The sequence below is a fragment of the Pyrus communis genome, chromosome 16 (genome assembly GCF_041283825.1).
Source record: "Pyrus communis isolate YQ-2024b chromosome 16, ASM4128382v1, whole genome shotgun sequence".
Classification (NCBI taxonomy): Eukaryota; Viridiplantae; Streptophyta; class Magnoliopsida; order Rosales; family Rosaceae; genus Pyrus; species Pyrus communis.
Window position 1 is genome coordinate 9,184,730 of NC_142580.1, and position 27,962 is coordinate 9,212,691.

The following is a 27,962-nucleotide window of genomic DNA, read 5'->3' on the forward strand; positions in this document are numbered from 1 at the left end:
GAGAGATGAAAATTCTTAAAACAATTATGACGTGAAAAAAAATTATATTTTTATAGGAACATTATAGAAAGATATCGTGGTAGCAAATCATATCACAAAACACCGTCTAGGAGCAGATTTAACAAACTCGATCGATCCGCTCACCTCCAGTTTTCCATTAGGGTACTACCAGATCGACCTCACATTGAACAAACTTGCCTAAAGGGAGGCCTGACGACTCATATTGAATTTCTATCATTAATGCAAACTACAAAGACAATTAAATTTGGTTTCACATTGCACAGAACGAGCTAAGGGTGATTTTCAGACGAATGAGATTAAAAACTAGATTTTCAATTTTCATTCCAAGTTCAAATCATATCACATTTTTCAAACTCACCGTAAATTTCCCTTTTTGTGTTGGTTGTCTTATTTATGTATTCAATTTTGAATAGAGAGAGAGAGAGAGATGCAACGCCAAATTTGTACCATCCAATCTTGCAATTTGGGTAATATCCACAAAATTCTATTATCTATTTAGTTTGAGGATGACTCTTGATTCAAGTAAATGGAACCATAACGCTTATAATAATGGGAGTTTTAACGAAAAGTTCACGGTATTATTCACTTTAACGAAAAATCATATTTTTACACTAAAAAGTCAAACCTGGTACTATTCACTTTACCTTTTATTTTATCTTTATCATTAAAACTCAAAGTTTTCAAACCATTTTTATTAGTTTTTCTTATAATTAAATGTTTCCAATTTTGGGCTCTACCCACCTATCAAACTTTGTCTTTTCATTTTTTTATCATATTTTTATTTTTATAGTCTTATCCTATTTCTATACTTTTATAATTTAGAGAAGCAATATGAATTAAAATAATAGTGTTAAAACTCCATATTTTAATACAAATTTGATTAGAGGATCCAAGGACCGACCATCGTCAAGATTCGTTTCCATCCGAGAGAAGTAACTACTAAGCAATGCCATTGCCACTGCCGTCTTGGATATTTTTATCAATTTTCTTTTCCTATTTGTTTTTATTTATTTTTATTTTTAGCTTTTCCTATTTTATTTGGTCTCCTAATTTTTGTCGGCGGATTTTGAAGAGTTTGCTTTAATCAGAGTTTGGATAATTTTCGTACTGTGCGACGAAATCTTAATAAAAATGATTTTCAATTTTTTTTTTTAACTTTTCACGTATTTTTATTTATTCATAGGCATAAAATTAAAGTAATTAAATAAAATCAACGACCATTATTCATATTTAACTTCAAATTATTCATATGTTATCAGCTATTATTCTTTAATTTGCAAATATTTCCTTTCAAAATATACTAATTGTGTTTTTATTTATAAGCCCACGCTATGTTTAATCATAGTTTAAATAACAAAAACTCTTTACTCAACGAATAATTATAGGAGCTGCACAAATCATAACCAGCAAATCTACTCGACTATGAAATTCATGGTAATCATTATGAGAAACTAATTATTAAAAAATATCTTGAATTCTAAAAGCACTTCAAGTGCTTCATGCAAAAAATATTAATTATGTGCTTCTTGATGCTTACTGCAAGAAGCATTTTGAAATTTTAAAAAAACAAATTCACTTGAATTTTTACAAAAAATTCGTGCCGAAAATATTTTCATAAAAACCAATTTTAAAAACACTTCCAAACCTATACCTCCCCGTTTCAACTCTCAATCTCATCAATCATCAATACAATTTACAGGGTCATTTGTGCAAAAATTCATATAAATTGATGATAGTTTATTCATTCACAAGCTAAAAATGACGGTCCACCATTACATATAGAAATAGAATCAACCATCATCGGATTAGACATTGAGATCTACCAACCTTTCAAGTTCCAAGTCTCAACCAACCAAAAGTTCAAGAGTTCAAAAGGGTCCTACCTAATAAACCTGCAACCAACCCTACCAGATAAAAAAACACAAGAGAATATTAAGAAGACTATCAAGCTTAATCAAGTTTCTTAAACTTAAACTTACATTAACTTCTCTAAAACCAACCCCTTTCAAATTGACTGACTCACATCAACTGAGCATTAACCAAATATGAAAAGCTTCTTGTAAACCTACGAAATTTACTCCACCATCATACTACTACACCAACATAAACGGCACCACAGAATTCCGAATTCATCCTATCCTTCTTTCTACAAGCGTGACGATGAGTTTAAGCGTGAGTGAGAGCAAGAGACTGACCCATTTTGTTAATGGTCCGTCCTCTAACCCCTATCGTTTGGAGGGTCTCTCATCGTCCTCTCCTCCATCACCATCGTCGTCGTCGTCATCTGAGTCATCTTTGTCCGATCTCTTTCTCTTTGGGGGAGCCTCCACCTTCCCACCAGCATCATCGCCCTGCTCTTCATCTTCATCAACTCCATTCTCTTCGGGCTCAAAATCGCTCGCATCTTCCTCATCCTCAGCACGACCTACTGGGCGGACGAGGTACTCAGTTCCTAGCTCTTCCTGCAGATTTTCAAAAGATGTCAGCAGCAGTTGAACCAGCACATACCATAACAAAATGGAAACATACACAATGAACAAATGAGCCGATAACAGAAGCTGCCATTCAAACAATTACAATAAACGAGCAACTACGACAGTCAGCATAAACATAACTGGTAGACAGACAGATCTGTTAGGCTTGTCGCTGTCAAATTCCGACAACGGGTAACTACGAAAGTAGACATAATTTGTGAAGGAAGAACGGTAATCTCAAACGGCTTTAGGCCGAAAATCTTTTCGATTTAAAAGCAACACTAGCCACAGCGACAACAAAAACATATAAAAATAGCCGAATTTACACAAGGGTAAAAAGGAAAAGCTCTTCGATCTACTGAAAATAAAGGATCAAATCAACAAGCAACAAAGAAACCAAATTAATCTGTACCAAAAAAAATAAAAATAAAAAAACAGAACAAAATTAATAAAAGGCTTTAAGAATAATTTTAAAAAAGTTATATGACAAGCCTAGCAGAGGCAGAGAAATAAAAGCTGCAAGAATATCTGATGGAGGACTTTTCTCTAAATTTGGCTAAAAGAGAAATCTTCTCACTGGAGGAAATAAATATTTAGAAATCTCAAATATAATACAAATTAATAAACTACATAGCCATGCTCCACTGCAAAAACACAGACTAACAGATCGCAGAAAAATATATGAAATCTAATTAAAATTAAATATATATATATATATATATATAGGAAAAAATCAAAAGAAAATTTAAATCCAACTTGAATTTCAAGACCAGGCCGCTAGAAAAATCAGATTAATAATATCAAAAATTATTTCTTCATATAAACACAACAAAAACATATAAAAATACCAGATCTGTTGAATCTAAACCAAAAATAAATAATTAAAAAAAAAAAAAAACTGGAAAAATGTAAAGCTTGCGTTTATACCTCTTCCTCAGCCTCGTCATCGTCGTCGTCGTCGTCGTCATCTCCCTCGCCATCGTCATCGTCGTCACCGCCTTCGTCGTCCTCGTCCTCGTCATCGTCGTCTTCGTCGTCCACCGCGTGAACCGGAGGGCCACCAGACGACTGTACGACCTCGTGAACATCGTCGTCGTCGTCCTCTTCGTCCTCATCGTCGTCGTCTTCGTCCTCATCCGCGTCGTCGTCGTCGTCGTCATCCTCGTCGGCGTCCTCCTCCTCCTCGCCTACGCTGTCCTCGGACTCGGACTCGGACTCGGATTGCGACTCGTACAGCTCCAATTGCTTGGCAGTCAAGGGCTTAACTTCGTTTTCCTCCACAACTTCCTCCATAGCCTTCATCTTCTCAAAGCTCACACAAATTTCCAGAGAAAATATGCTCTTTGTATTCTCGAGAAAACGAATTGGGATTGGATTTGGAAGAGGGAGTGAGATAGAGGGAGAGAAGGACGAGAGAGGAGCTGCTTCGTTCGCTCAAGCAGTAGCTCTGCAACCAGCGATCTGAGCCGCTGAAACGCGGGTTGACGCGGATAGGTGACGTGGGGGGAAATCGGACGGTCCTGGTGAGCCAATTTGTATTTCTGCGCTAATAGGGTAACCTGCTGCGGCGCTTCATATTCACTTTTGTAATCAGATGCTTTGTCACGTGCAAGGGATGGCGTAATCTGAGGTCACTAGGGTTAGGGTTTCTTTTCGGGTTCTCCAGATTCTGGGCCCATGTTGTTGGGCTAGGCTCTTGGTCTACTTCGATTATTTTCTAAATCCAGGTTCTCAATTGATGGGAACACACCAAAAATTCTGGCCCATCGTTTTCAGTGGGTCATATGCTGTGGAGCCCCCACCTCCTCCTCGCGTTGTCTTTGTTTGTTTTAACTTTTGCTCAAGTATTTTTTTTTAGATATGAGATTGAATACTTTGATAACATAAAATAAAATTTTAACGAAAAGTTTTCGATACTGTTTATTTTAACGAAAAATTACATTTTAACACCAAAAAGTCAATCCTAGTACTATTCACTTTACCCTTTATTTTGTCATTTTCGTTAAAACTCAAAATTTTAAAACCTATTTCATTAGTTTTCTTGAAAAAAAAAAAAAAGAGATTAAATAAATAAATAATTTAAAGTCAATATCAGGAGAAGTGCGTATGAAAATGTGTGGATAATTATTTCCCTTTTTATTTATATTTTTTGGGTTTTTATAAGTAAACTAAAACAAACATTGTCTATTAGTACTACATTCTAATGTTATTCCTCATTATTTGTAAGTGAGAGATCTTATATTCGGTTTTTGATAAAAGCGAATTTGAACCATATTATTGGTTAAAAGCGAATTTGAACCATATTATTACTAGCTATTGTAAGATTTAATTCATTTTCTCATTTCTTAATGTAAATAATATTGTTTGTTAAAAAAAACTTAAATAATCACATCACTTTTTTTTAAAGTGTGGATATACTTTGTAAAAATCCAATAAAAATGCCAGAAAAGGCGTGCAGTGTATGTTGCGCACTAGAGCGTTTTCTCTTGTGTACTTTCACCCATCGAAGATCCGTAGACAGTTTAAGGTAAGAATTTTGTTTACAACAACTTGTTTTCAAGGGGGAGGCAGATTCTCAGCCCTTTCATTTTTCGTGTTCTTTTATTTGTATGGTCACGATTAAATTACGTTAAGATTTTATATTATTATTTATTTTTATCTTATTATCTTTATAAAAAAATTAATATAAAATATTGACGTGACTTAACTATGATTACATAAAACAGAAAGACACAGAAAATGAGAGGACAGAGAATCTACCTCTTGGATCAAAACATGCAATATGTCCCACGAGCATTAGTCAAAAATAACCTTGACACGTTCGCACTAAACACATGAGTTTAGTGGTATTAAGCTGGCAATATTTTTTTTATTTGGTTGCATTGCGCCACTTGTAATAATCTAAGCGCAGTTTCTGCACCAACAAAAAAATATATATTTATAGAGTTGTACACTTATTATTTTTTTGTATTATTTTTTTAATAGAGGTACGGCCTATTAATGTATATGAATGTCATCTTTATTAAAAAAATAATATAAATAGACGGTGAAAATAGCATTTTAAGCATTAATACGAAGGAAAGCACAAATCTTTAGATGTGGTGGATATTTTGAACCAATGCCAACTAGGGTTGGTTAAGTTAAGGATCATAGCTATCATTAAAATACTTGAGTATTGCTATCGGCAATCTCTTTTTGTCGGTGATTTACAAAAACCAAAAAAGGAGATAAGTCCCCATTTGTAAGTCCTCATAAAAACATATAAGGCGCCTTGATCTTAGAATAGAATAGTCTCCCCTCTCTCTAAACATTCTATCATTAAAATATTTTGAACTGAATTACAATTCTCTTACGAAATGGTAAACAAATTACTAATGTTATATATCGGTGACATTTCGTCTTTATTTGGCTGTTCATGAAAAGTCATAAACAGTTTTTAATTGTTAGTTACTTTTCGAGTATTTCAATCAAAGGTCTTCATGCTCTAATAACATTTTGGTTTATTGGTAAACTTTCTTTTGGTTTACAGCTTACTAAACAAAAAAGTCCCTACGAGGCACATGTCGGTGTCCTTATCTAACTTGCAAAATCATGGCAAAACTAATTACTAATGTTATATATCGGTGACATTTCGTCTTTATTTGGCTATTCATGAAAAATCATATGTTTATGGTTTGGTTTTTAATTGTTATTTACTTTTTGAGTATTTCAATCAAAGGTCTTCATGCTCTATTGACATTTTGGTTTAAAGAAAACTAATGAAAAATGTTTAAAAACTTTGAGTTTTAAGGATAAGGACAAAACAAATGGTAAAGTGAATAATACCAGGATTAACTTTTTAATGTAAAAATGTGATTTTTCGTTAAAGTGAACAGTACCGGAAGTTTTTCATTAAAATTCCTTTTGGTTTATTGGTAAACTTTCTTTTGGTTTACAGCTTACTAAACAAAAAAGTCCCTACGAGGCACATGTCGGTGTCCTTATCTAACTTTCAAAATCATGGCAAAACTAATTAGTGGGCAAAATCTGGCTTTTTTTTGTCGAACATGGCCAAAATTTTAATTGTTGCTTTCTTCATAGCAACATCATACACGACGACAAGAAGACTAACACGACAGTAATTAATAGTGAAGATTTCTGGTAATGCTTCTCTGAAAAATATCATCGTTATAAGCGGTTTTGGTTATATCAAAAGATTTTTAGCCAGCAGATTCTAAAACTTAATGAGAGTGATTTATTTAGGAGAAGTTATATTCGTGAAGGAATTTGCATTGTCTTCTGCCATTCAAACCCGATTAGGTCAGAATTTCAAATTCCTCTGCAAGAAAAAGAAAATTCAAAATTATTAAGTATAAAATAAAATAAAAGATTGAGAATGACAGGGTATGGTGTTCAAAGCCTTAGCTACTATAGTAGATAACCTAGTAGATAACCTACAAGATGAATCCGGATCCTCTTTGGAGTCTGTTTGTGAGGATCTCGGAGATCCGTAAATCATGTTTCTTTATCATATATTATGCAGTCTAAAATCATTTTAAATTATTTTATTTAAAATTAACACAAACAGTACTTAACGAAAACTAACCGTATAATATACAATAAATGAACACAATTCATTGATCATCAAAATTCTCTCTAAGAGAATCCAGAGAATATCGTGTTGGCTATTGGATAGCAACTCATTGCTCAAACTGTATTTTATATAGTATATTATTCTGTTTATTTGGAAAAAAAGAAAAAGAAAAAAACATAAATATCACAATTAAGATAGCAATAGAGATGTGTACTCACCACCTAAGAGTCAGCAGTCATGGCTCCCGTCATCATCTCAATGTCATGATCCATAACAGTCCAAAGAAACTACCGTTTCGTTTCGACCGAAGAAGCTGATGACCTTCCCTCTTGCAAGAGCAATTGTCTGGATTCAATGTCTCTCTTCTCATTCGTAGGAACACTTCTTTCACGGGTTACAAATTTAAAATATTTCACTTACATGTAAAGAGAAGTATCGTTTAAAATATATTATTATCATTAGACGGTAATATTATTCTAACATCAACACTTATTTCACTATTCACGATAAAAATTCAATTCTCTCTTTTGTAATTAAACCCATGCCAATCCTGACCTTTTTTTTTTCACATAGAAAAATTTGGTGGCTCCTATAGAATTCAGACAATTCGTTTCTTGTGAATTTTGAAGATGACTTTGGGCTAGAATCAGCGGGGGAGAGAAGAAGAAAGTCATAAAGGCTTGGGGTTAGGTTTAAGGAAGAGGATAATGAAAACGAAATTGTACTATACATAAAAGATGTTGATCGGTTGCTCAAACATGACAAAGTAATTTTTGTAAGATCGAGAGAACGTTACAAATTGAGACATTTGTGCCCCCTTCTATACAAAAATTATGACTCCACCACTGTTGCATTGTGAGAGCATCTATCATCTCTCATGGATGGCTAGGAACCTTTTCCCACTCTAATTCTTAGAATAAGATGCAAATGAAACCACATTCCCGGACATAATATAAAAGGAGTAGAATCTATGTCACTGTATGTTAAAAGAGAACTTTAACGAAAAGTTTCCAGTATTGTTCATTTTAATGAAAAACCACATTTTTACACTAAGAAGCAGTGTTCTAAAAAACGCCCTAGGCGCCTTGGAACCTAGGCGATTTTGTGCAAAACGGCTGGAAAAATCGAGGTGACTCTAGGTGGCTCTAGGCGGCCCTAGGCGGCCTAGGTGGCACTAGGCGGTTGGGTGGTTTTTTTTTTTTTTTTTGGTGAAATTTGTTTAAAGTCTAAGTTCTAATTATACCTTGAAATTTTGTTAATTTTATAGAATAGGTGTGTTGTGTATCAACTTAAATTCCGGGATGCTAAAGATAAATATCTTATATTACTAAATTTCCTTATTTTCCTCTTATTTTCCATTTTATGTTGTTTTAAATTGTGAACTTGTTGTACATGTGTCTAACTACAATACTCCTCACTATGGTTATATGGCATGTATGCTTAATGTGTTTTTAAATTTTGGACTTGTTGAATACTCTTTTTGCATTTTATCATTATTTTATTATCTTATTCATGGATTTCATACAAGTATAATTTTTTGTAAGTGTCAATATGCACTTATTTACAAAATATACAAGAAATTTACCTAAATCTGCCTAGACGCTAGCCCGCCGCCCGATTAGCACCTAGCATTTTTTAGAACTTTGCTAAAAAGTCAATCATGGTACTATTCACTTTACCCTTTAGTTTGTCCTTATTGTTAAAACTCAAAATTTTCAACTTTTTTTCATTAGTTCCTTGTGTTAAAATGGATATATATGTTACCTGACAGTCGTCCCCACATCAAATTCTTAACACCACCCAAATAAATCGTAGTTGGAACACGTGTCAATCATAAATATTACCTAATTAAGCATATAATACAAGACATATCCTACTTAATATTCCAACTTTGTTATGAACATGCTAGAAAGCCCTCTGCCAGAACAAAGAAGTATTTGAGAGAGATCATCTGTTAGTCCATCATGTGCGCAGCAAGGTGGTACTCGGCAGCTTTCAGCTGTCTGGATTTCGAGTTCTCTATGCCGTCATTAGGAATATTCCGGCGGTCGTGGGCCGAAATATTCAACCTGTCGTACTTCACTTCTGGGTGGAGTTTGAACTTGCAGAGCTTCGGGGGGTTCGGCTTCTCAATACTCGATGATGTGCTGTGGACGTTGATAACTGTGGTGGAGTCTTTGGCCTTGGCTTGTATGCTTTGCTTCTTCTTTCTCTTCTGCGGTTGTACCCTTTGATTAATCCATGTTAATTTCTTGATTAGTTCTTATTTATATATATGCAGATATTTAGGTTGTGAATATGTTAGTAAAATTTGTTGAATTTGCAGAGCGATGTTGGGTTCGTTGGCGAAATTAAGTTGATTAATCAATACAATTTTGCGACATTTGATTGAGATAAGTTGATTCTGAAATTTGATTTATGTTGGGAGTGCATTTGTTTGGAATTGATTTTACATTTCTTTGTCCTTCAAATTTTATGGTGTAAATTCTTAATTCATTGCTATTATAAACTTCCTGTAAACTTGTTAGGGTTAGCTCAAGCGATTAGGGAGGGTGAGATAATGTGTTAGGAATGTGATAAGTTAGGTTTGGTACTTGTATTATATTCATATGTATCGTATCACGTACTGTTGCAAGTGAATCTCACATCAGAGAAAGAAGGGGCTTTGCATCTTGCATGCTTATAAGGCGTTGGTTTTATGGTGAAACTTCAATTTTTTTCATTGTATCAGAGTAGGTTGTCCCATGTGTCAAGCCCAATGGTCATATGTGCTTCACGTCATCCGATTTGTATTGTCCACATGATAGGCTTGAAAATTGGCCGCATATGAAGGGACGTGTTGAAAGTAAATTATTTCCCTGCCTTGCTTGTACTTATAAAAAGTTGGGTTACTCCCTATTGCCAATTGGTTTTATGGTGGAAATTCAATTTCTTCACGTAATATACCTGTTTCATATTCTTGCTAATTATGTTTGGTATTATAGAAATTTTGATGTCTATTTCTGTATGTTGCATTGCCTTCTATTGATCTAAGATGCTGTGTTTTCTTTAAAGTTGTAATGCAAACCTCTGTACCAAGCTGCTACCAAATATCTCACTTATGGCGACAAATATCTCACTTAACACAAAAAAAGTTAAAAAGTTAAAAAAACAGGGGAAGAGTGCTTTTCCCTGTTAATGCTTTAGCAGCCTACTAGCAGCAGTAGCACGATGGTCCCCTTTGATTGCCTTAGCTATAGATGGTCGTGCCTCGAGAGAAATTTTGATAGGGCTACATGACTATAAAGAACTTTGGCATTATTGAAGATCAATTTGAGATCAAGTGAGATAAAATATAAAAAGTTTTAGGATAAATGATAAAGAACTACCTTAATTATTGATGTCACAACACTTTCATATTTCATCTTTTAAAATTAACAATGTCATATCTCATCTTACGAATTTGTGTCAATGTTATACCTTCCATTACTTGGCATTAAATTGTCAGTTAAATGCTGACGTAGCTTCATCCAGACCCCATTTTCTATTAACAAATTAATAAAATATTAAAAAAATAGTAAAAAAATCGTTTAATATTTTTTAAATATTAAAATAATAAAGAAAGTTAAAAAACAAAAAACAAAACTTTTCGTCCCTTCCACTCACCTCCCCCTTTCTCTCTCTCCCCATCTTCATCTTCTTCCTTGCTTAATCTTCAACAAAAAAAAACAAAAAAAAAAAAATTGAAAACTCATCAACCCCCAACACCCCCCCCCCCCCCCGAAGAAGCATCTTCTTCCCTGCTTAATCTTCAACCAAAAAAAAAATTTTTGAAAACCCATCAACCCCTAACTCCCCCCTCCCCGGAAGGAGGAGAAGAAGAAGAAGCAAACAAAAAAAAAAAAAAAAAAAAAAAAAAAAAAAAAAAAACCCCAACCCAATTCGGCCCCCCCCCCCCCCGCGGCCCCAAAAAACAAATCCAACCCCCTTCAACCTGGAAAGAAGGAGGAGGAGGAGGAGGAAGAAGAAAAAACACCCAGATCCCGTTCATTCGGCCGATTCCGTGGGGGGTGGGTGCGAGGGGAAGACGAACTGGGATTTTTTTTTTTTTTTTTGGGTTGCAGGGAGGGGCTCGGGTGGGGGAGAAGAAGAGGGGGGGGGGTGGGGGGGGGGAATGGGGGAGAAGAGAGAAGGACGGGGGGGGGGGAAGGGGGGAAAGGGATGAAGTCTTGTTTTCTTTTTTTTTCTTTTTTCTGGGTTGTAGCAGGTAGATGGGAGAGGGAGGGAGGGGGGAAAGGGATGAAAGGTTTTGTTTTGTTTTTTGTTTTTTAACTTTTCTTTATTATTTTAATATTTAAAAAATTATTAAATGATTTTTTTTTAGTTTTTTTTTTAATTTTTTAATAAAAAGTGGGATCTGGATCAAGCCACGCCAGCATTTAACTGACAAATTAATGGCCAGGCTAATGGAAAGTATAACATTGGACCAAATTCTAAAGATGAGGTATGACATTGTCAATTTTTAAAAATGAGGTATGAAAGTATCGTGACACCAATAATTTAGGTAGTTTTATGTAATTTACCCAAAGTTTTATGTTTTGTGAGATGTGCTTGTAAATTAGCGTCCTAGAAAACACGGCCAAGAAGTAAGATTAAACTTGGATCCAAGCTTCGTGACATCTTCATTCACCATCTTTCAAGGCGTGGTTTGCTAAGCAGTTCTAAGACCACCTCCTCGAGCCATGGTTATGCCAAACACACAAAGTAGAGGAAAAGAACAAAATATTCTCTATAACAACTCAAAATTACCTAACTCGTGGCTGAAGTCTCCAACTTCATTGACTTGTGTAGCAATATCATGTTATTTTGTATGACTTAGGGGTACTTTTGAATTCAATCATCAACGAGCTCTTAGTCTAACGATATTCTATTTTAAAACCGGGTCCTTTAGGATTGTCTTGATCTTGATTGATTTGGGCTTAGCGAAATGGCTCAGGGGGCTTTTGAAACATGAAGTTTGCTTCTCTCTCTTGTTTGTGGTCAGTTTTGCGGCGTGGAAAGCAATTGTAGGGGCCCTGAAAGTGAGGGGAGTTGGAAGGAGATAAGAGGGTGGAGTGGAGTTTGTTTAGTCATTCCCTTCTTAGTCATGGTACAAAAATAAACACGACAATTATTCAATTTGTTTTTGAAACGAACAAACGATAAAAATAAACGGTTAAATAGTTGATAGATATTCTTATGATCGTTGTAAATCTTAACAAGGAGATAGCTGCACTGACACAACGCATTTGCGCGGCCAAGGCTATCGTCACAATATCCAACCCCATTAGCATGATAACCTAAACAATTTTTCACACAGCAATCTTCATCGCACTGCTCATTGCAACGCCCCAAACCATCATTACATCTCTTCTCCTTTTGAGCACCAAGGTTGCAACCTATCCCTTCACATGAATTGACGTTGTCTTGGAGTACTTCTGCGTTCACCAACATCACCAATATTGCAACTGCATGCATGCATTGAAAGGTATTAAATTTCTACCGTATATGAAATCTCGGTGATCCGAATACATGAAATATTCAATAGAAATATCAACAAATTATCGAAATCGATAAATTGACAAAAAAAATATGATCAAACACACAAAATAATCATTAAGATAAAGATGGTGGGTTCAAATCATTTAGTTCAAGTAGGTTGGTCAATGTATACCTGCTGCAAAAACAAGGATAGTGAACCGAGTGGAAGATGGAAGGGCCATGGCGAAGGATCAAATTCTTGATTCCTAAGATGAATACTATTTTCTAGTTTCAACTTCGATTGAAATATTGATGGAAAATAGTGGCTTGTATTAGCAATGTATTTATAGGGTAGGAAGGAAATGAATTAAGGAAGGTGTTTTAAGCAGCATTAAAAAAATAAAAAAAATTTAATGTACGAGATTGTGCGTTTGAAGATGAAAATAGGCATGAAATAAAATCAGCAGAAAATATTAGCAAATTATAACCAGAATTTATGACAATTTAGAAATTGTAAGAAATCAAATCTTATGAAATTTTGCTGAAAATAAGTCAACCCACTAACCCTAATTCTGCTCGTTTAAATTGTCCGTCTTGTTTTTTGCTCGAATTAAATCCCTGTACTTTGAAAAACTTAAATTGTATCCCAAAATGAATTAAATATTTTAAAGGATTTTAAAAGTGATAGATTTTATAGGATTAAAGAGGATTAAAGATTCCTACAAAATTCATATGGATTTTAAAGAATTTGAATGGATTGTGGAAGGATTTGAAATCCTAGGGGGGGTGAGGTTGAATTCTTTTTAATCTTGGTTATATATACTTTTTACTCTCACATCCCACAAAATCCACAACTTATTGAAATCCTCCAAAATCTTAATTTTTTTAATACACTTTTAGATTTTGATGGATTTAAAAATCCTTTAAAAAATTTTAATTGATTACACGTATATTTGAATGGATTCTAAAATCCTTTAAAATCTTTTAATATCTTTTAATTGACTACACCTAGATTTGAATGGATTTTAAAATCCTTTAAAATCTTTTAATTGACTACACTAGGATTTTTAAAGTCTTTCAAAATCCTCTCAAATCCGAGTTTGACTACACCCCCCTAAGCTTCTACAAATAAGATGTTACATGTTATGCACTGAATATTGTCTAACGAGAATGGTACCCCTCTTATGTTCTCAGGGTATTCTAATCTATAAGAGTAAAGCTGGATTTGAACTTGAGTACACAAGATTAGCACACCGTAACTCTCTACTCTAAAAGATTATTCAATTTAGTCATTCATCAAATAATAAGCTTATATGATTCAAATCAACAAGTCAACCCATTGACAATATAGAAATGTTATAGGATATGAAGTTTCCTGCAGATCCTTTGAAACATTACCCAAGTTAATTGGAGCCCTACTCCATATATATATAGGATATGTATTGATTACACAAGAAAAAAAGGGTGCATGGCTCACACTACTAAAAATTGGCTCTAATGAGACTTTTCCTTCAGTCTCTTTTAACCACAAATGAGTCTCTATTAAGTTCAAAGGTTTTTATCACCAATAATTTCTGAGATTAATCAAACTTATTATTTTGGTCTTTCATTTTCAAAATCAATCAATGTCGTCCTTGACATTCACTCCCGCACATCAATTTGGTCATTCCGTTTAGATTTCGTCAATTATTCTGTTAGTTTGTATGTGGGACCCACAAATCCAATAAAATAGTGACACGTGGATTACACAAAAGAAGGTTTTTTTTTAATCGCAAATGGCCCCTGACATTAATCAAACTTCTTATTTTGGTCCCTCAGTTTCAAAAATCAATAAATTTGATCATTGACTTTCACTACCACACATTAGTTTAGTCATTCCAGTTAAATTTCGTCAATATTTTTTGTTAGTGTGCTGATATGGTCCTACTAATCTAATCATATGGTGTCACGTGAATTAACTGTAAGAAACTTTTTTTTTTTTAAGATTTAAAACTAAAAGTAAAATAAGAAATTAAAAAACTAAAACTAAAAAAGAAGAAAAAGACATCATCGTCTTTTTCTGGGTATGCTCAAAAGAAAAGGAAGGCACCATGACCACTAAAGCTCTTGGCCTCCCTGAACTCACTTCTCATTTCCTCTAGTTGGTTATAATCCTAACAAATTTGAATTGAATTTGGATTCGATTTTATCGAATTTAGATTGATTTTTTTTTTTCAATTGGGATTGTGGGATGCAAGAGAAATGCCAGTGCGGAATACTCGTCAGTTGGTTCACTCTAAAAAAAAAAGTTTCTTATAGTTAATCTACTTAGCGCCATATGATTGGATTAGTGGGACCACATCAACACACTAACAAAAAATATTGACGAAATTTTAACGAAATGACTCAATTGATGTGTGGTAGTGAAAGTCAGTGACCAAATTTATTGATTTTTGAATCTCAGGAATCAAAATGAGGAGTTTAATCAATGTCAGGGACCATTTGGGATAAAAATCATTCTTTGGTGTAATACACGTGTCATAGTTTTATTGGACTTATGGGTCCCACAAACAAACTAACATAATAATTGACGGAATCTAAACGGAATGACCAAATTATGTGTGGTAGTGAATGTCAAAGACGATATTGATTGATTTTGAAAGTGAATGACCAAAATGATGAGTTTGGTCAATCTCATAGACCATTTGTAATAAAAACTATAAATTCAATTGCCACTGTAGACCATTCCTATTGGACTTTTTGGGCAATTTTTATGGGTCAGTCCCTAATACTAGGGTCATCTATGGATAAAAGGGAATTTTAACGAAAAACACCTGGTACTGTTCGCTTTAACGAAAAACCACATTTTTACACTAAAAGTCAATCCTGATACTATTCACTTTACCCTTTATTTTGTTCTTATCGTTAAAACTCAAAATTTTCAAACTATTTTTATTAGTTTTCCTTTGATAAAATGCTACAGATTCTCTATGAATGTTCCCCTTGAGAAACTGAATCTCACATTCTTCCCATACTTATTCAGTAGACAATACATCCTTTAACAAAAGAGGAATGCTAGTTATACTCTTTATTTGGAGAAATTTTTTAATGTGCCGATACGTCATATGTTGTTGTACAAGCATGGAAAAGTTTTTTTTATTTTTTATTTTTTATTTTTTATTTTTTATCAAGTGTTCCTATACTTATATAATGACATAGGGCATATAGACTCGTGTTTTGGACACAGCAAAAAATCTATCATCCATTTACCCTTCCTCATTGGTCTTTTCCATTCAATTTATGAGACGTGGAATTGACTTACATTTACATATGTATCTAATGTACAGAGAATTTATTCTTCTCATATCAAATACGCCCCTAATTAATGTTTCAGATTTTAACGATACAATGATTACTTCCCTTTTTTTTTTTAAATTACTTTTTAACATTTCTGATTTGTTTTGGATTTTTTTGGTTTAAATAAATCCTGTTCTTGAGATCTTGCCGGAGTTGTCTTCCAATTTTATTTTCTTTTAAATTGTCCTTGCAGTTCTTTTTTCAGATGCATTGTTTTGTTCCCAGACTTTTTTTTCCCAATAAAAGCAATATAAATTGTTTAACTTTGTTTAATTGCATTTTTTGTATAACAATTTGCACAAATTGTTTGACAATCACAAAAGCGATATTTAGGTGCATCTTTTTACTTATTTTATATAAAAGCGTGAGGCTTATAATTATAATGCTTTTTTTTTAATATATAAATTATAATGCTTGAATATTGATAAACAGTATGCAGTAACCTCCTATATTGTTTCCAGCAGAGGTTAAATTTCTCGGAATATTTCTCAGAAGACGGCAAAACTAAAAGAAAAAAGCATCAAAAATAAACTTTTACAAAAAAAAAGGGGAGAATGATGCCACAGCTCAGTGCTTAAAAACAGAATCTTTTTAAAAAAAAAATAAATAAAATTGTTTGGAAAATAAATTTTAATATAAAAGGGAAGTATAATTGCTTGATTAAAATTTGAAACATTAATCAGGGACGTATTGGAAAGAGAAGAATAAAATTCTCTACACATTAAATACATAGATGTAAGTGTAAGTTGATTCCACATGGCATAAATTGAGTGGAGAGAAGAGAGAGGAGAATAGAGTATTTTTCTTTAAGAAATGCGTAGGAGGTTCTTTCAAAGTATAACATTTTATACTCTATATAAGCTCACAAATTCCGTGATAACATTATAAAATGGTAATGTTAGGAAGAAAAAATCATTGAATCAAATTTTGTAAACCAAATGATGTGGATATTGATGGTTGGATTATTACTTAAGCGCTGATTAACGTACTTATTTTCAAAGAAAAACTAATGAAAAGGGTTTGAAAACTTTGAGTTTTAACGATAATAACAAAATAAAGGGTAACGTAAATAATACCAGGATTGACGTTTTAGTGTAAAAATGTGGTTTTTAGTTAAAGTGAACAGTACCGGGAACTTTTTGTTAAAGTTCCATATTTTCTATTGGTGACACATAATTTAATTTGCAAATTTGGTTTTCCTAGCATTATTCTTATAAAAATAGAGTAATGCTAGGTACGTAAATTTGTAGGGAAGATGATCCTCTCCAGATCCACTTTGTGGGAATTCTAAGGATCCTCACATCCTAGCTGTTTATCGTACATCGTGCAGTCAGTTTTCGTCAGGTACTATTTGTGTTTAATTTTAAATATAAATCATTTAACTTTTTCAGACCACATAACACACGATGAATGACTAAGATGTGAGGATCCCTAGAATCCTCACAATTTGGATCATGATGGGATCCAAATCCAATTTGTAGACTAAATATGCAAACTGAATAATGTATCACCAATAAAAAATAAGCACGTTGATTAACACTTAACGGGATGTCACACAATATCCCAAACCAAAGGCACTGGTATGTCGGAAAAAGTAAATTCCTCTCAAGTAGGATATGTTAAAAAACGTAAGTTTTTAAGGAAAACTAATGAAAAGAACTTGAAAACTTTGAGTTTTAACGATAAGGATAAAATAAATGGTAAAGTGAATAGTACCAGAATTGATTTTTTAGTGTAAAAATGTAGTTTTTCGTTAAAGTGAAAAGTATCAGAAGTTTTTCGTTAAAATTCCCAAATTTTTATCCTATATTCAATGACAATTACTTCTGTTTTCAACCATTTAAAGAAATAGGAATTATAGCTCAACAAATAATTTCCCAGACCAAAAATGTTAACCAAAGAAGGCATGGTTCACATATATGGTAGCCAAAATCTTAACCAAAATCAGTAAGATTTTGGGAGCGTGCTATTTTTCTGTTTTCTGCCAATATTTGCATTGTATCTGTACAAAACAAAATAGCCAAGAAATCTCGCACTCCCTGTATGTAAAGGGACTCACGCCTTTGCATTTTATGTGTAGAACTCGTTGATCTCGAGCAAAAGCATCTGCCCGAATTCTCACAAACCCTTTTTCCTGCTCGCAAATATGATGAGTTTCACATCTCAAACATTGATCGTACTTCTCATTCAAGTTGTCCTTCTTCCAATGTTGCTCCACTGCAGGGTTTTCTTCCCAATGGATGAGAATCTCGTCACCCAAACATGCAAGAAAACCAAAGACTCCGCAGCTTGCGAGGGTCTTCTTCGATCAGACAGTCGAAGTCTCGAAGCAAAAGATGCCACGGGCTTAGTCTTCATCGTGATTGATATATCACAGGCTAAGGCAAACCAAGGCCAGAAAAAAATTGAGGAGCTACTTCAGGCCCCAGGAGCGCCAACAGACAAACTAAACTCTTGCAATGAAAACTACCAAAATGTTATAGAAGATATTCAACAGGCCTCTTCAGTCTTAACCAACGGTGATTATCTCGCTGCTCAAGACCGCATACTGGACACCGTCCATGAGGCTGATTTATGCGACGAACAATTTGCAGGGTCCGATAATCCTCTGTCAGGTTACACCAAAGCTATTCATGATACCGGGACTGTAGGTTCACAAATTGCAGGGCAGTTGACTTCATAAGTTTGATAAGAAATGTTGCCGCAGTATTAAGCCGATAATACTTTTTGTCACACATTAATTTCAGCATTTTCTTTCCCGATCAAAGCAATGTTGTTGATGTGAGGTTCAAATTATGATTTCTTTTGTTACAATGTTGAAGGAATCGAACCCTTGAAATAAATAAATTTCTTTATTTTAATATATTTCACCTGTATCGTTAATTTTATATGAAACTGGAAATTCACCAGTACCATTTGAAAATTTTGAAATCCATGAGATAGCACCAATTTGGTTTTCCAAAAGCAGCAGCTTTTGAAGCATGCTATATATGCATTGCATTGTTATGGTAACAAAGATTTACCTACAGAAATAAGATGACATACAAATTCACATGTTATAATATAAGTGAATTGGTAATATCAAGTAGCAGTGCGACATTTTACCAAAAAACGACTTAGGAAATAGCCAAAATGATCATTTTCCAAATCTCAATTACTGAAATGATTAGTTTTCCAGTACTTCATGGATATCTGATCGCTTTGTCATCAATCTTTTATCGTTATACATAGATATTTAATCGATACATTGTCGATATTTAGTTTTTATCGGTTCAATAGTTGAGATTTGATTTCTGATCATCTTAATTAATTTCCCAAAAAGGGGAAATCTTTCTGTACAAAATCCGGTTGGATTCACTCTTTGTATAAAGTGACAGTCACACCCAGAACTTAATGTGTCTACGCACCATTTAACTTCTCAAACCATTAGTCCTGAAAAGATGAAGAGTTCAACCTCTCTAACACTCATATTTCTCATTCAAATTGTTTGTCTAGTTGTCTTTCTTCCAACAAGCCATTGTCGATCGGTTTTCCTCCCAAGGGATGATGCCAATCTGATCCACCAAACATGCCAACAAACACCAAATTACGATCTCTGCGTCTCTTCTCTTCAACCAGACCCTCGAAGCGCCGACACAGATGTCAAAGGCTTAGGCATCATAATGGTTGATGTAGTTAAGGCTAGGGTAACTGAAACCCTAAACCTAATCAACGAGCTGCTTAAGAAGAGCCCGGGAGCTGAAGCCTTAAGCTCTTGCAACAGAATCTACAATGCAGTTTTAGGAACTGATATCCTAGTAGCCAATCAAGCTTTTGTTAAAGGTGACTATGACTTAGCAGAGCAAGGCATAAATGTTGTTGGCGTCAAGGCAGATGCTTGTGAAAATGGTTTTACCGGCGGCGGTGGCGGTTCTCCTTTGTTAGATATGAACAAAGCCATCCTTGATCTTGTGGCCGTGACAGCAGGAATTGCCAGGACATTGTTTTGATGTATTAATTTTCTGTTGCAATAACGTAAATTAGATAATAATCAAGTTTCTTGTCTTCTAAAAGGAAAAAATAAATTTAAATTTGATTCTAATTTTTTTTAAAGGAAAACTAATAAAAATGGCTTAAAAACTTTGAGTTTTAACGATAAGGACAAAATAAAGGGTAAAGTGAATAGTACTAGGATTTACTTTTTAGTGTAAAAATATGGTTTTTCGTTAAAATGAATAATACCGTGGGCTTTTTGTTAAAACTCCATTTTTTTAAACCTAACCTTAGTATGAAAATAAATTTTCAATTAAATTGCAATTAAATATTTTTCCTATAAAGAATAAACTATTTGAAAAGAAAATCACCAAATTAAAAAAATGAATCAGAGCATATATTGATCATATCCCTATATATAATGTGAGTGTATATATACACACTCTTATTGTTGACATATTCTTTAGTAAAGATCGGCCGCATTAAAGAGATGATTAGTTTGTGTGTTTAAATAGTATAATTAGCAGAAACGATTTGTATGACATTAACAATATAACGCATTTAACCAGAAGTTGACTTCGAACATGCACTATAATTTGAATTTGGAAGCTGCTGGTTACCTTTGTCCACTAATTGATTTGTGCTTGATATGCTAGCCTTTGCGAATAGCAGTATATTTTGTGAGCATCTTAAAGACGACACACATAGAAAGCATCTCACAAGGCATGGTAAGAATCATGTCGGATTTTCTCATTAAGAAAGTTAATCAAACCAGATTTTTCACCATCCAGACAACAAAGTTTCATACTACTATATAAAGAGACTCACATCTTACCAAATGTTGTACTAATTAATCTGTTTCTCCAGATATCATCTCCAAATCAAGCATCTACCAAAATTTTCTAAACCCTTTTTTCTTGCTTGGAAACATGAAGAATTTAATCCCTCTAGCACTCACTTTTCTCATACAAATTTCCCTTCTTCCGGTAAGCCAATGCAGGCCGGTTTACGTGCCAAATGACGCTACTCTTATTGACCAAACATGCCAAAAAACACCGGATCACAACCTTTGCGTCTCTTCTCTTCGATCAGACCCTCGAAGCTCCAGTGCAGACGTCAAAGGCTTAGGCATCATAATGGTTGATGTAGTTAAGGGTAAGGCAACGGACACATTGAACCAAATTAATGACCTTCTTAAGAAGAAGCCTGGTGACAAATCATTGAGCTCTTGTGCTGAAGTGTACAACACAGTTATAACAGCTGATGTGCCGGAAGCCAGTCAGGGTTTTAGTTTGGGTAACCCTAAGTTTGCGGAGCAAGGCATGAATGACGCTGCCGGCGAGGCTGTTTCGTGTGAAAACGGTTTTTCGGGGAGCTCTCCTCTGACGGATAAAAACAAAGCTGTTCATGATGTTGCGGCTGTGGCTGCTGCAATTGCCAAAACGTTAGAATAGTTCGTTACTTGATTTTGTTTTGTGTTCATCTATGGTGCCTTGGTAATTAACTCAATAAATCATTACAGTATCTAGAACCTCTTGTGTGATCTAGCTAGCTCATCGTTATCATTAACTTTATATGAACATGTTAATAACTTACTACACTCGAATCATTACATATTAATTTGATAACAAAAATTGCATTCCTTGGACTTGCAAATCAACGTTATTGTTAGAATGTGAGCATCCAACTAAAATTCAAGTGGCAACGAGTTGAATGCCCCAACATAATTGAGGCTCTTATGACTTATGCTAGACTTCCATCCTTCGATGTGGAATGCTCTCAACGCCATTAACGTGGTTTTGTTGTGCCTGACACATGAAAAATACATTAGTTACAACTTAGAACATGCTTTTGAACTGGAGAAATATATAATACTGATGAATAGAGTTTGTTAAAGAACGGATTATGTTGCATTACTTGAATTAGTCCAACTATATATGGAACAGACATCAGTTGATTATCAAAGAAATTTTCGATATGCTATTGATTATTCATTTGATATTATTAAACAAATCGACATGTTATCAATATATTTTTCTGCTTGTTGTTTAGCTTTGTTCCTTATTATTACTATTTCTTTCCATTGAGGCCAAAACTTGAGGAAATTAAGAATGGTGCTAATAACTTAATCATATATATTCCTCCAATTTTCTCATTACTTGTACTTGAGCACCAAAGAGGGAGAATAACTTCCTGCTCAAGGGTAACAGTATTTCAAGCTAATCACGTACTGTCGTGTTAAAAAAGTTACAAAAAAAGTGCCAATTTGTGAGTGACTTTTCGAACCGTCTCAATAGCATCTTAGGCGTAGGTAAGTTTTTCTTGACAACAGATGGCAATACCAGAATGACACCAAAATAATCGACATGTGAACCAACACAAATGTAAACGCAATTGGAATTCATAGGCACATGATTACAAAAAGCGCCTACAAGTGGCAATCAATCAATCTGCCAATCGATGAAATTGAAACAGGAGTATAAGTTAACTGCCAACAGAATCAGAACAAACAATCCCAACAAAGTTTCCATTTTTCTGTTCCCATCTTGGAAGATGAGTAGCTCAATCTCAAGATTCTCAACCCTTCTTCCTTTTCTACTCGTTGTTTTACTCTTTGCACCCCCAACAACCCAATCGTTTTTTATTCCATCAGATGAAGGCAATGATCTGATACAAACAACATGCAAAAAAACACCCCACTATGATCTCTGCCTCTCAACCCTCCAATCAAACCCCGACAGCTCAAACGCCGACGTGCCGGGATTGGCCCGGATAGTATCCGATGCTCTACTGGCAAATGAAAGTGACACACTGGATTACATCCACAGCCTGCTAAAGCAGTCCCCGGAGGTAGATTTGCAGAAAGCATTGGCAGACTGTGCTGAGTTGTACATCCCAGTTGTGATGTTTAGCCTGCCGCAGGCAATTGAAGCATTGGGAAATGGGCACTTTGGGTTTGCAAAGTACGGGATTTCTGATGCTGCAAAGGAGGCTGAGGCATGCGAGAAGGGTTTTGGAGGAGGAGTGAAGTCTCCTCTCACTGATAGGAATGCTCTTGTGGATGATCTTTCTGGTGTGGCTGTTGCCATTCTCAATTTATTAGAGGGTTGATTTTTCCCTATCTTATTATTAGGAAAATGATAAATGATAACCGCACATTCTTTTTCTCCTTCTGCACGCTTTGGTTTTATCTATGTCAATTTTTCTTTAATTTGCTCAATTCAGAGGTTAAAAATAAAAACGAGTGTGCGGAAATCACTTTCCTAATATTATAGTTAGTGAGTATTTGTGTGATGTTGCTTTTCTTGTGTAGTTTTTGTTTGTACTTGTAGCTGCTGTTTCAGCCACTGAAATCAGAGTTATATTCTCTTCATGTTCCTTTGTGGGGTAAGATGAGATGAAAACTTTATTTTAACTGTTTTGAAGGGTAGGTTTGAAGATCTTATATGAAACGGATTTACTGTTATGTGATATTTTTTATTTAATAATGCATTGTTTTTCTCTACATAATAATGTATTGTTGAATCAGAATGCCTTGTGACTGTAAATCCGTTTTATGTAAGTTATTCTCGTAGATTTTGAATTGGATTGGGTTGGGTCAAGTTTCCGTAGTGACCCTATGTGGTCGTGTATGGTGCGAGATCGTACGTGGCATGAACGAAGAAGGATGAAGTGCCTTATATGTCATATCTTCATCGTAATGAGGTGTCTGAGGATGAAGGCCCAAGAACATATGAACTCAAATTATAGGTGAAGTTTTTCGTTCATCCATACGATCGAAAATACAGTTTCAAATTAGAATGGTAGAGGAAATGCCATACGCAGAAAGGAAGAGACACATAGAATGATAGAGGAAAATAAAGCTTTTTCGCACCTTCATTAAGCCATGAACATGAGCGATATTGCAAGGTCGATAATTTGAACATCGAGTGGAACTGCTTAATTCGATCAAGATTTGCCATATCCTTGAGAATCGTTTGTGATTTGCATTTATACATGTTGTATCATCTCAAAGATATCCAGATTAAAAGATTTGGTTACTGTATACATGTGAAGGCAAATGGTATCTTGTGATCAATTGGGACCCTTCCTACTTAATTACAATTATTTGCTGGAAACTCACGGAGCAAATATACTGAGAGCCGCTCGACTGCTAGAAGAAGCGAACACCCTGTGAAATCACATGTTATATGTGGCACAAATGCCTCAAAGCATGTTAAAAGCACACCCTGGCCAAAAGCACTTCAACAAAAAGAAAATAAAAAGTTCCGATGGGGGAACCTTAGCTTGCTGCATGCACCCTAAGAAACACAACGGGCACCAGAATAACAAATGACACATAATATTGTATTATTGGTCGGAATTCCACAGTTGGGGTTTACGCAAGCCGTTCCAGTTAAATGGGGTTTTCTATTGCCAAGTTTCTGGAATCTTTTCCTTGCAAAAACCGTTTTGTAGCCAAAATGTGTACAAATTACATACCAGACAATGAAGGGATTCGTATTTAGGTGCAAAAGGAGGCACACTAGCCTGGCTAACTCGCCTAATCCACGCATTACCAAAGCATACCTCAAAGAACCAAAATCGACATCTCCATTCTACATTCATGGCATTCCATCCATAGAGGAAACGTTTGCATCTTTGGAGGCAAACCAAACATCATAAAACCCCAAATTCATAGATGGAAAATGCTGTTCGGATCTGATGCCTGCAGAACGGTAACAACAATGTGAATAACGTATCACTTCAAATTCCGGCCAAAATAATGCAGCATTCGAATTGGAAAAGAGTCAGATTCGGGTGATTCTCTAGTCGGATAATTGCCACAACTTTATTAGAGGCCAAACCAGTTGCATAGACGGCAACTTTATCAGTATGCATTTGACATCACCTACAAAACACAAAATTGTACTGTAACCTCTCTCTCTCTCTCTCTCTCTCTCTCTCTCTCTCTCTCTCTCTCTCTCTCTCTCTGTACATACAGGGTATCAATTACCTAGCTAGATTCAGCTTCTGTAATCATGCATACAAAAAAGTGCAAGCATCAATGGCTTGCACGAGGATTCAAAGGCATGTGGAATTTGTTGCTCAACATAGACTAGGCAACAACATTATAATATCACCCTGCCCATCTTTTCAGCTTCTCCTGTGGATCCGAACCAGCAACCTGCTCTACTTTACTGCAAGGTGCAATCAAAGCGGAACATTTTACTTCAGACCGTGAAACCAACATTGTTCATCAAGTTAGAAAAGTGTATATATCGATATTTATTCATATACATGAAGATGCCATAAAAACCAAAAAACAATAAGAAGCATTTTTTACCGAAGATAAAATGAATTTAACATACTTGGGGGACGCAGAACCAGGTTCGTTTGATGATGGATTTGGATAGTACTGAACTGAGATCAAATTGCCCTCTGCTCCTCCTGCAGACACTGGAGATCCCTCAAAGTTTACAGGTGAGCTTCTTCTATACGAAATTCCTGCATATAAATGCCAATAGAATGTGAATGTCAAGTAATGGGTAGGAAAAGAAATATTTATAAATCCTTAATACAAAAAAAGGCACCGAGAAATTGTCCAATATAAAAAATTAAAATAAGAGAAAATAACCTTCCACTTCCATCCAAGTGTTTCAAAAGCCTAACTATTTCACTTTGATAAAGCCTAATGAGAATTAAGTAACCATTTAGTCTCTCTATGGTTGTCGACCATATGTAGTTAAGAGATTACGAATATCTGAGATATAATAACCTTATTCGACAACAAGACAAACATAGTCTCTTGTTTCCTACTTCTCAGTTCTCACTAACAAAGAAATTAGTATTACACCTATCAAGAAAACAAAGGCATATCCCATTTAACAATATCAAAACAAATCTAAATAATAGAATAACAAAAATGAGAAAGATAAAGGAAAAGTCTTGGGATTTAGGGATCTCTGAAACAATAAATGTTGAGAAGCTTATTGAAGGTAAATATAGTTTAATAAATATCTTCAATTGTAAAAGAAACATATACGAACTATTTTGTGAATCACCTTTATAACTAAAACATGCATTGCAGAAACAAACCGATTATTTTTCTGGGAATAACCAAAAGAAATGTTAAAATAAGCATTGATTAGATACAAAAGTTCAAATTGTCAATCACAAAGAGCAAAAGTGATATGCACATCGCAAGTTCACCTAAACAGTTTGAAACTGTTTAAAACCATAAAACAACCAACAAACAAGTTAAGAACTATCAAATACAACAGATCTCGAGTTCAATAAAGAAATATTACCTTGTAAGATTAGCACGAGACAGAAGAGAATGGTGAGCAGCATGGCAAATGTGCTGCTATTGGAAGACGATGCCTTAGCAGCTTTCATCTTCTTCAAGGCTTTCATCCGCTCAATCCTTGCACGTTTCCACATGGCAATCTCAGAGAGTTCCTTGATTAACTTCTGGTCCGCCGCATCCAATGATGGGCCTGTTGGAGGTCTGGGAGGTTTAGGAGGCTTTTTATTGCTCGTCTTCTTCCTCTTGTCCTTCACCCGTGACTTCTCTACATGATCTATGCACTCATTCCCCTCCAGCACCTTGTTTGTTGCCACCTTCAAGTTATCGGGGCACACCACACTTGAGTTGGACCCATTGCCACACAAACCGATCCTATCTTCAACTTTAACTGTTCCATCCAACAGTCCGCCACAAACCTTAGCAATTAATGTCTTTGCCTGCTTCTTAGTACTCGAAACAGCGCTATCGCTTGAATCTTCTTCACTAACTACCACCCCATTTTCAAGATCAACTTCAAAGTCCTTTTCCCTCGGACTCTTTTGATCCATTATAATGAACCAAACTTAAGTTAATTGCTAACTCCCTCCCCGGACTCCAAATGCTCAAAGCCACGTTACACCCCTCCCAAATGGAAACAACCAAATTTTGAATCTTGGAGTCAACCCATTAGAAGGAATGGCCTCTTCACAATATATATTATATTCACAGGTGAAACTTGATAACAAATATATCTAGCTTCATCAAACAACAATTTCCAACTTAACTTGCAATTAAATCGAAGACAGCTTAATTGAATGTAATTTTACTTGTTTGACACGGCTCGGCGCTTTCCCAAAAGAATAATCAACCAATAAACAACAGTGTCTCCCTCCTTTTTCCTCCCTTTCCTGTCAATCAACAAAACCCTCCAAGCATTAACAACAATACAAGCAAAACACAATACAATATACTAAAAAACCAAATGCAATGTACATTCAAAACTTGTCGAAAATCAAGAAATTAATCAACTTTATTCAATGCGAATGCGTCTCTCAGATTACAATTGCTTAAATGTACAAATTTAAGATTAAAAAGCAATGCTAAAATGAATCAAACCTGATCAAACAAAACTACATAATGAAAGATTAAGCAAAACCCATCAAAACTACAGCAATCGACACCCTTTATTATGCATCGCCATGAAATTTAACATTGTTTTCGAAAACCCCAAATTCAAAAATTAAGAAATGATGCAAAAAAAATGCAAAAACTAAAGGAAAGGGAGAAAAGGGAAAGTAGAAACCTTCAAAAGAAAGCGAAGAAGCCCCAGATCCGATGCGGAGAAAGAGCTTAAATCGAAGATAGCGTCAAATATGGAAGCTTCAAGTGCTAATTAAAGAGAGTCAGAGTGAGAAGAGAGAAGAGAGAGAGGGGGGGTAGGGGAGGGAGGGAGGAGAGAGAGAGGAAGAAAGGAACGGACACGAGGAGTTTTAGGGGGATCACCGAGAAAGTGCAGGGCTTTTATATAATAAAATCAAATTTTGATTTCTGATATTGTGGCGCTATATCTTCGTCGGTTAAATACCACCGCAAACGACGCGCATCTGATGTCTTCTTCTTCCTCTTCCTCGCCAGCTTCACCGACACTTGCATGCCATTTTTTGAATCTTTGACTTTTCTTGTGGGGTTTTTTTTTTATTTTTTTATTTTTTTATTTTAAATCCCTTTTGGATTATATTTGGACCAATTAAGGTTGGCCTTTGTGATTAATTATAGGGAAGGACCATCAAACGTTTAGATCAACTGATCCAGACATTTA

General features: G+C 34.9%; 7 protein-coding genes across 7 annotated transcripts; 5 read left to right on the plus strand and 2 right to left on the minus strand.

Moving 5' to 3' along the window:
• Positions 1–1,737: 1,737 nt before the first annotated feature.
• On the minus strand, positions 1,738–4,112 carry LOC137731469 (uncharacterized). Its single transcript, XM_068470583.2, has 2 exons — positions 3,423–4,112; positions 1,738–2,483 (listed from the first exon to the last, which is right to left on the minus strand). Exons 1-2 carry the CDS (start codon positions 3,795–3,797, stop codon positions 2,247–2,249), a joined length of 612 nt encoding a protein of 203 aa, XP_068326684.1. The 5' UTR covers positions 3,798–4,112; the 3' UTR covers positions 1,738–2,246.
• A 4,846-nt stretch (positions 4,113–8,958) lies between these two features.
• On the plus strand, positions 8,959–10,009 carry LOC137730496 (uncharacterized). The gene has a single exon (XM_068469485.2). It carries the CDS (start codon positions 9,033–9,035, stop codon positions 9,300–9,302), a length of 270 nt encoding a protein of 89 aa, XP_068325586.1. The 5' UTR covers positions 8,959–9,032; the 3' UTR covers positions 9,303–10,009.
• An 8,130-nt stretch (positions 10,010–18,139) lies between these two features.
• Positions 18,140–18,586, plus strand: LOC137732642 (pectinesterase inhibitor-like). The gene has a single exon (XM_068471943.1). It carries the CDS (start codon positions 18,140–18,142, stop codon positions 18,584–18,586), a length of 447 nt encoding a protein of 148 aa, XP_068328044.1.
• A 757-nt stretch (positions 18,587–19,343) lies between these two features.
• Positions 19,344–19,892, plus strand: LOC137732644 (cell wall / vacuolar inhibitor of fructosidase 1-like). The gene has a single exon (XM_068471944.1). The coding sequence runs from the start codon at positions 19,344–19,346 to the stop codon at positions 19,890–19,892; it is 549 nt and encodes a 182-aa protein (XP_068328045.1).
• Positions 19,893–20,754: 862 nt separating this feature from the next.
• Positions 20,755–21,399, plus strand: LOC137730797 (cell wall / vacuolar inhibitor of fructosidase 1-like). The gene has a single exon (XM_068469769.2). The coding sequence runs from the start codon at positions 20,805–20,807 to the stop codon at positions 21,327–21,329; it is 525 nt and encodes a 174-aa protein (XP_068325870.1). The 5' UTR covers positions 20,755–20,804; the 3' UTR covers positions 21,330–21,399.
• An 880-nt stretch (positions 21,400–22,279) lies between these two features.
• On the plus strand, positions 22,280–23,248 carry LOC137732310 (cell wall / vacuolar inhibitor of fructosidase 1). Its single transcript, XM_068471618.2, has one exon. The coding sequence runs from the start codon at positions 22,336–22,338 to the stop codon at positions 22,984–22,986; it is 651 nt and encodes a 216-aa protein (XP_068327719.1). The 5' UTR covers positions 22,280–22,335; the 3' UTR covers positions 22,987–23,248.
• A 1,431-nt stretch (positions 23,249–24,679) lies between these two features.
• On the minus strand, positions 24,680–27,826 carry LOC137731717 (uncharacterized). Its single transcript, XM_068470907.2, has 4 exons — positions 27,447–27,826; positions 26,166–27,051; positions 25,227–25,362; positions 24,680–25,055 (listed from the first exon to the last, which is right to left on the minus strand). The coding sequence occupies exons 2-4, from the start codon at positions 26,710–26,712 to the stop codon at positions 24,995–24,997; spliced, it is 744 nt and encodes a 247-aa protein (XP_068327008.1). The 5' UTR covers positions 26,713–27,051; positions 27,447–27,826; the 3' UTR covers positions 24,680–24,994.
• Between the last annotated feature and the right edge of the window lie 136 nt (positions 27,827–27,962).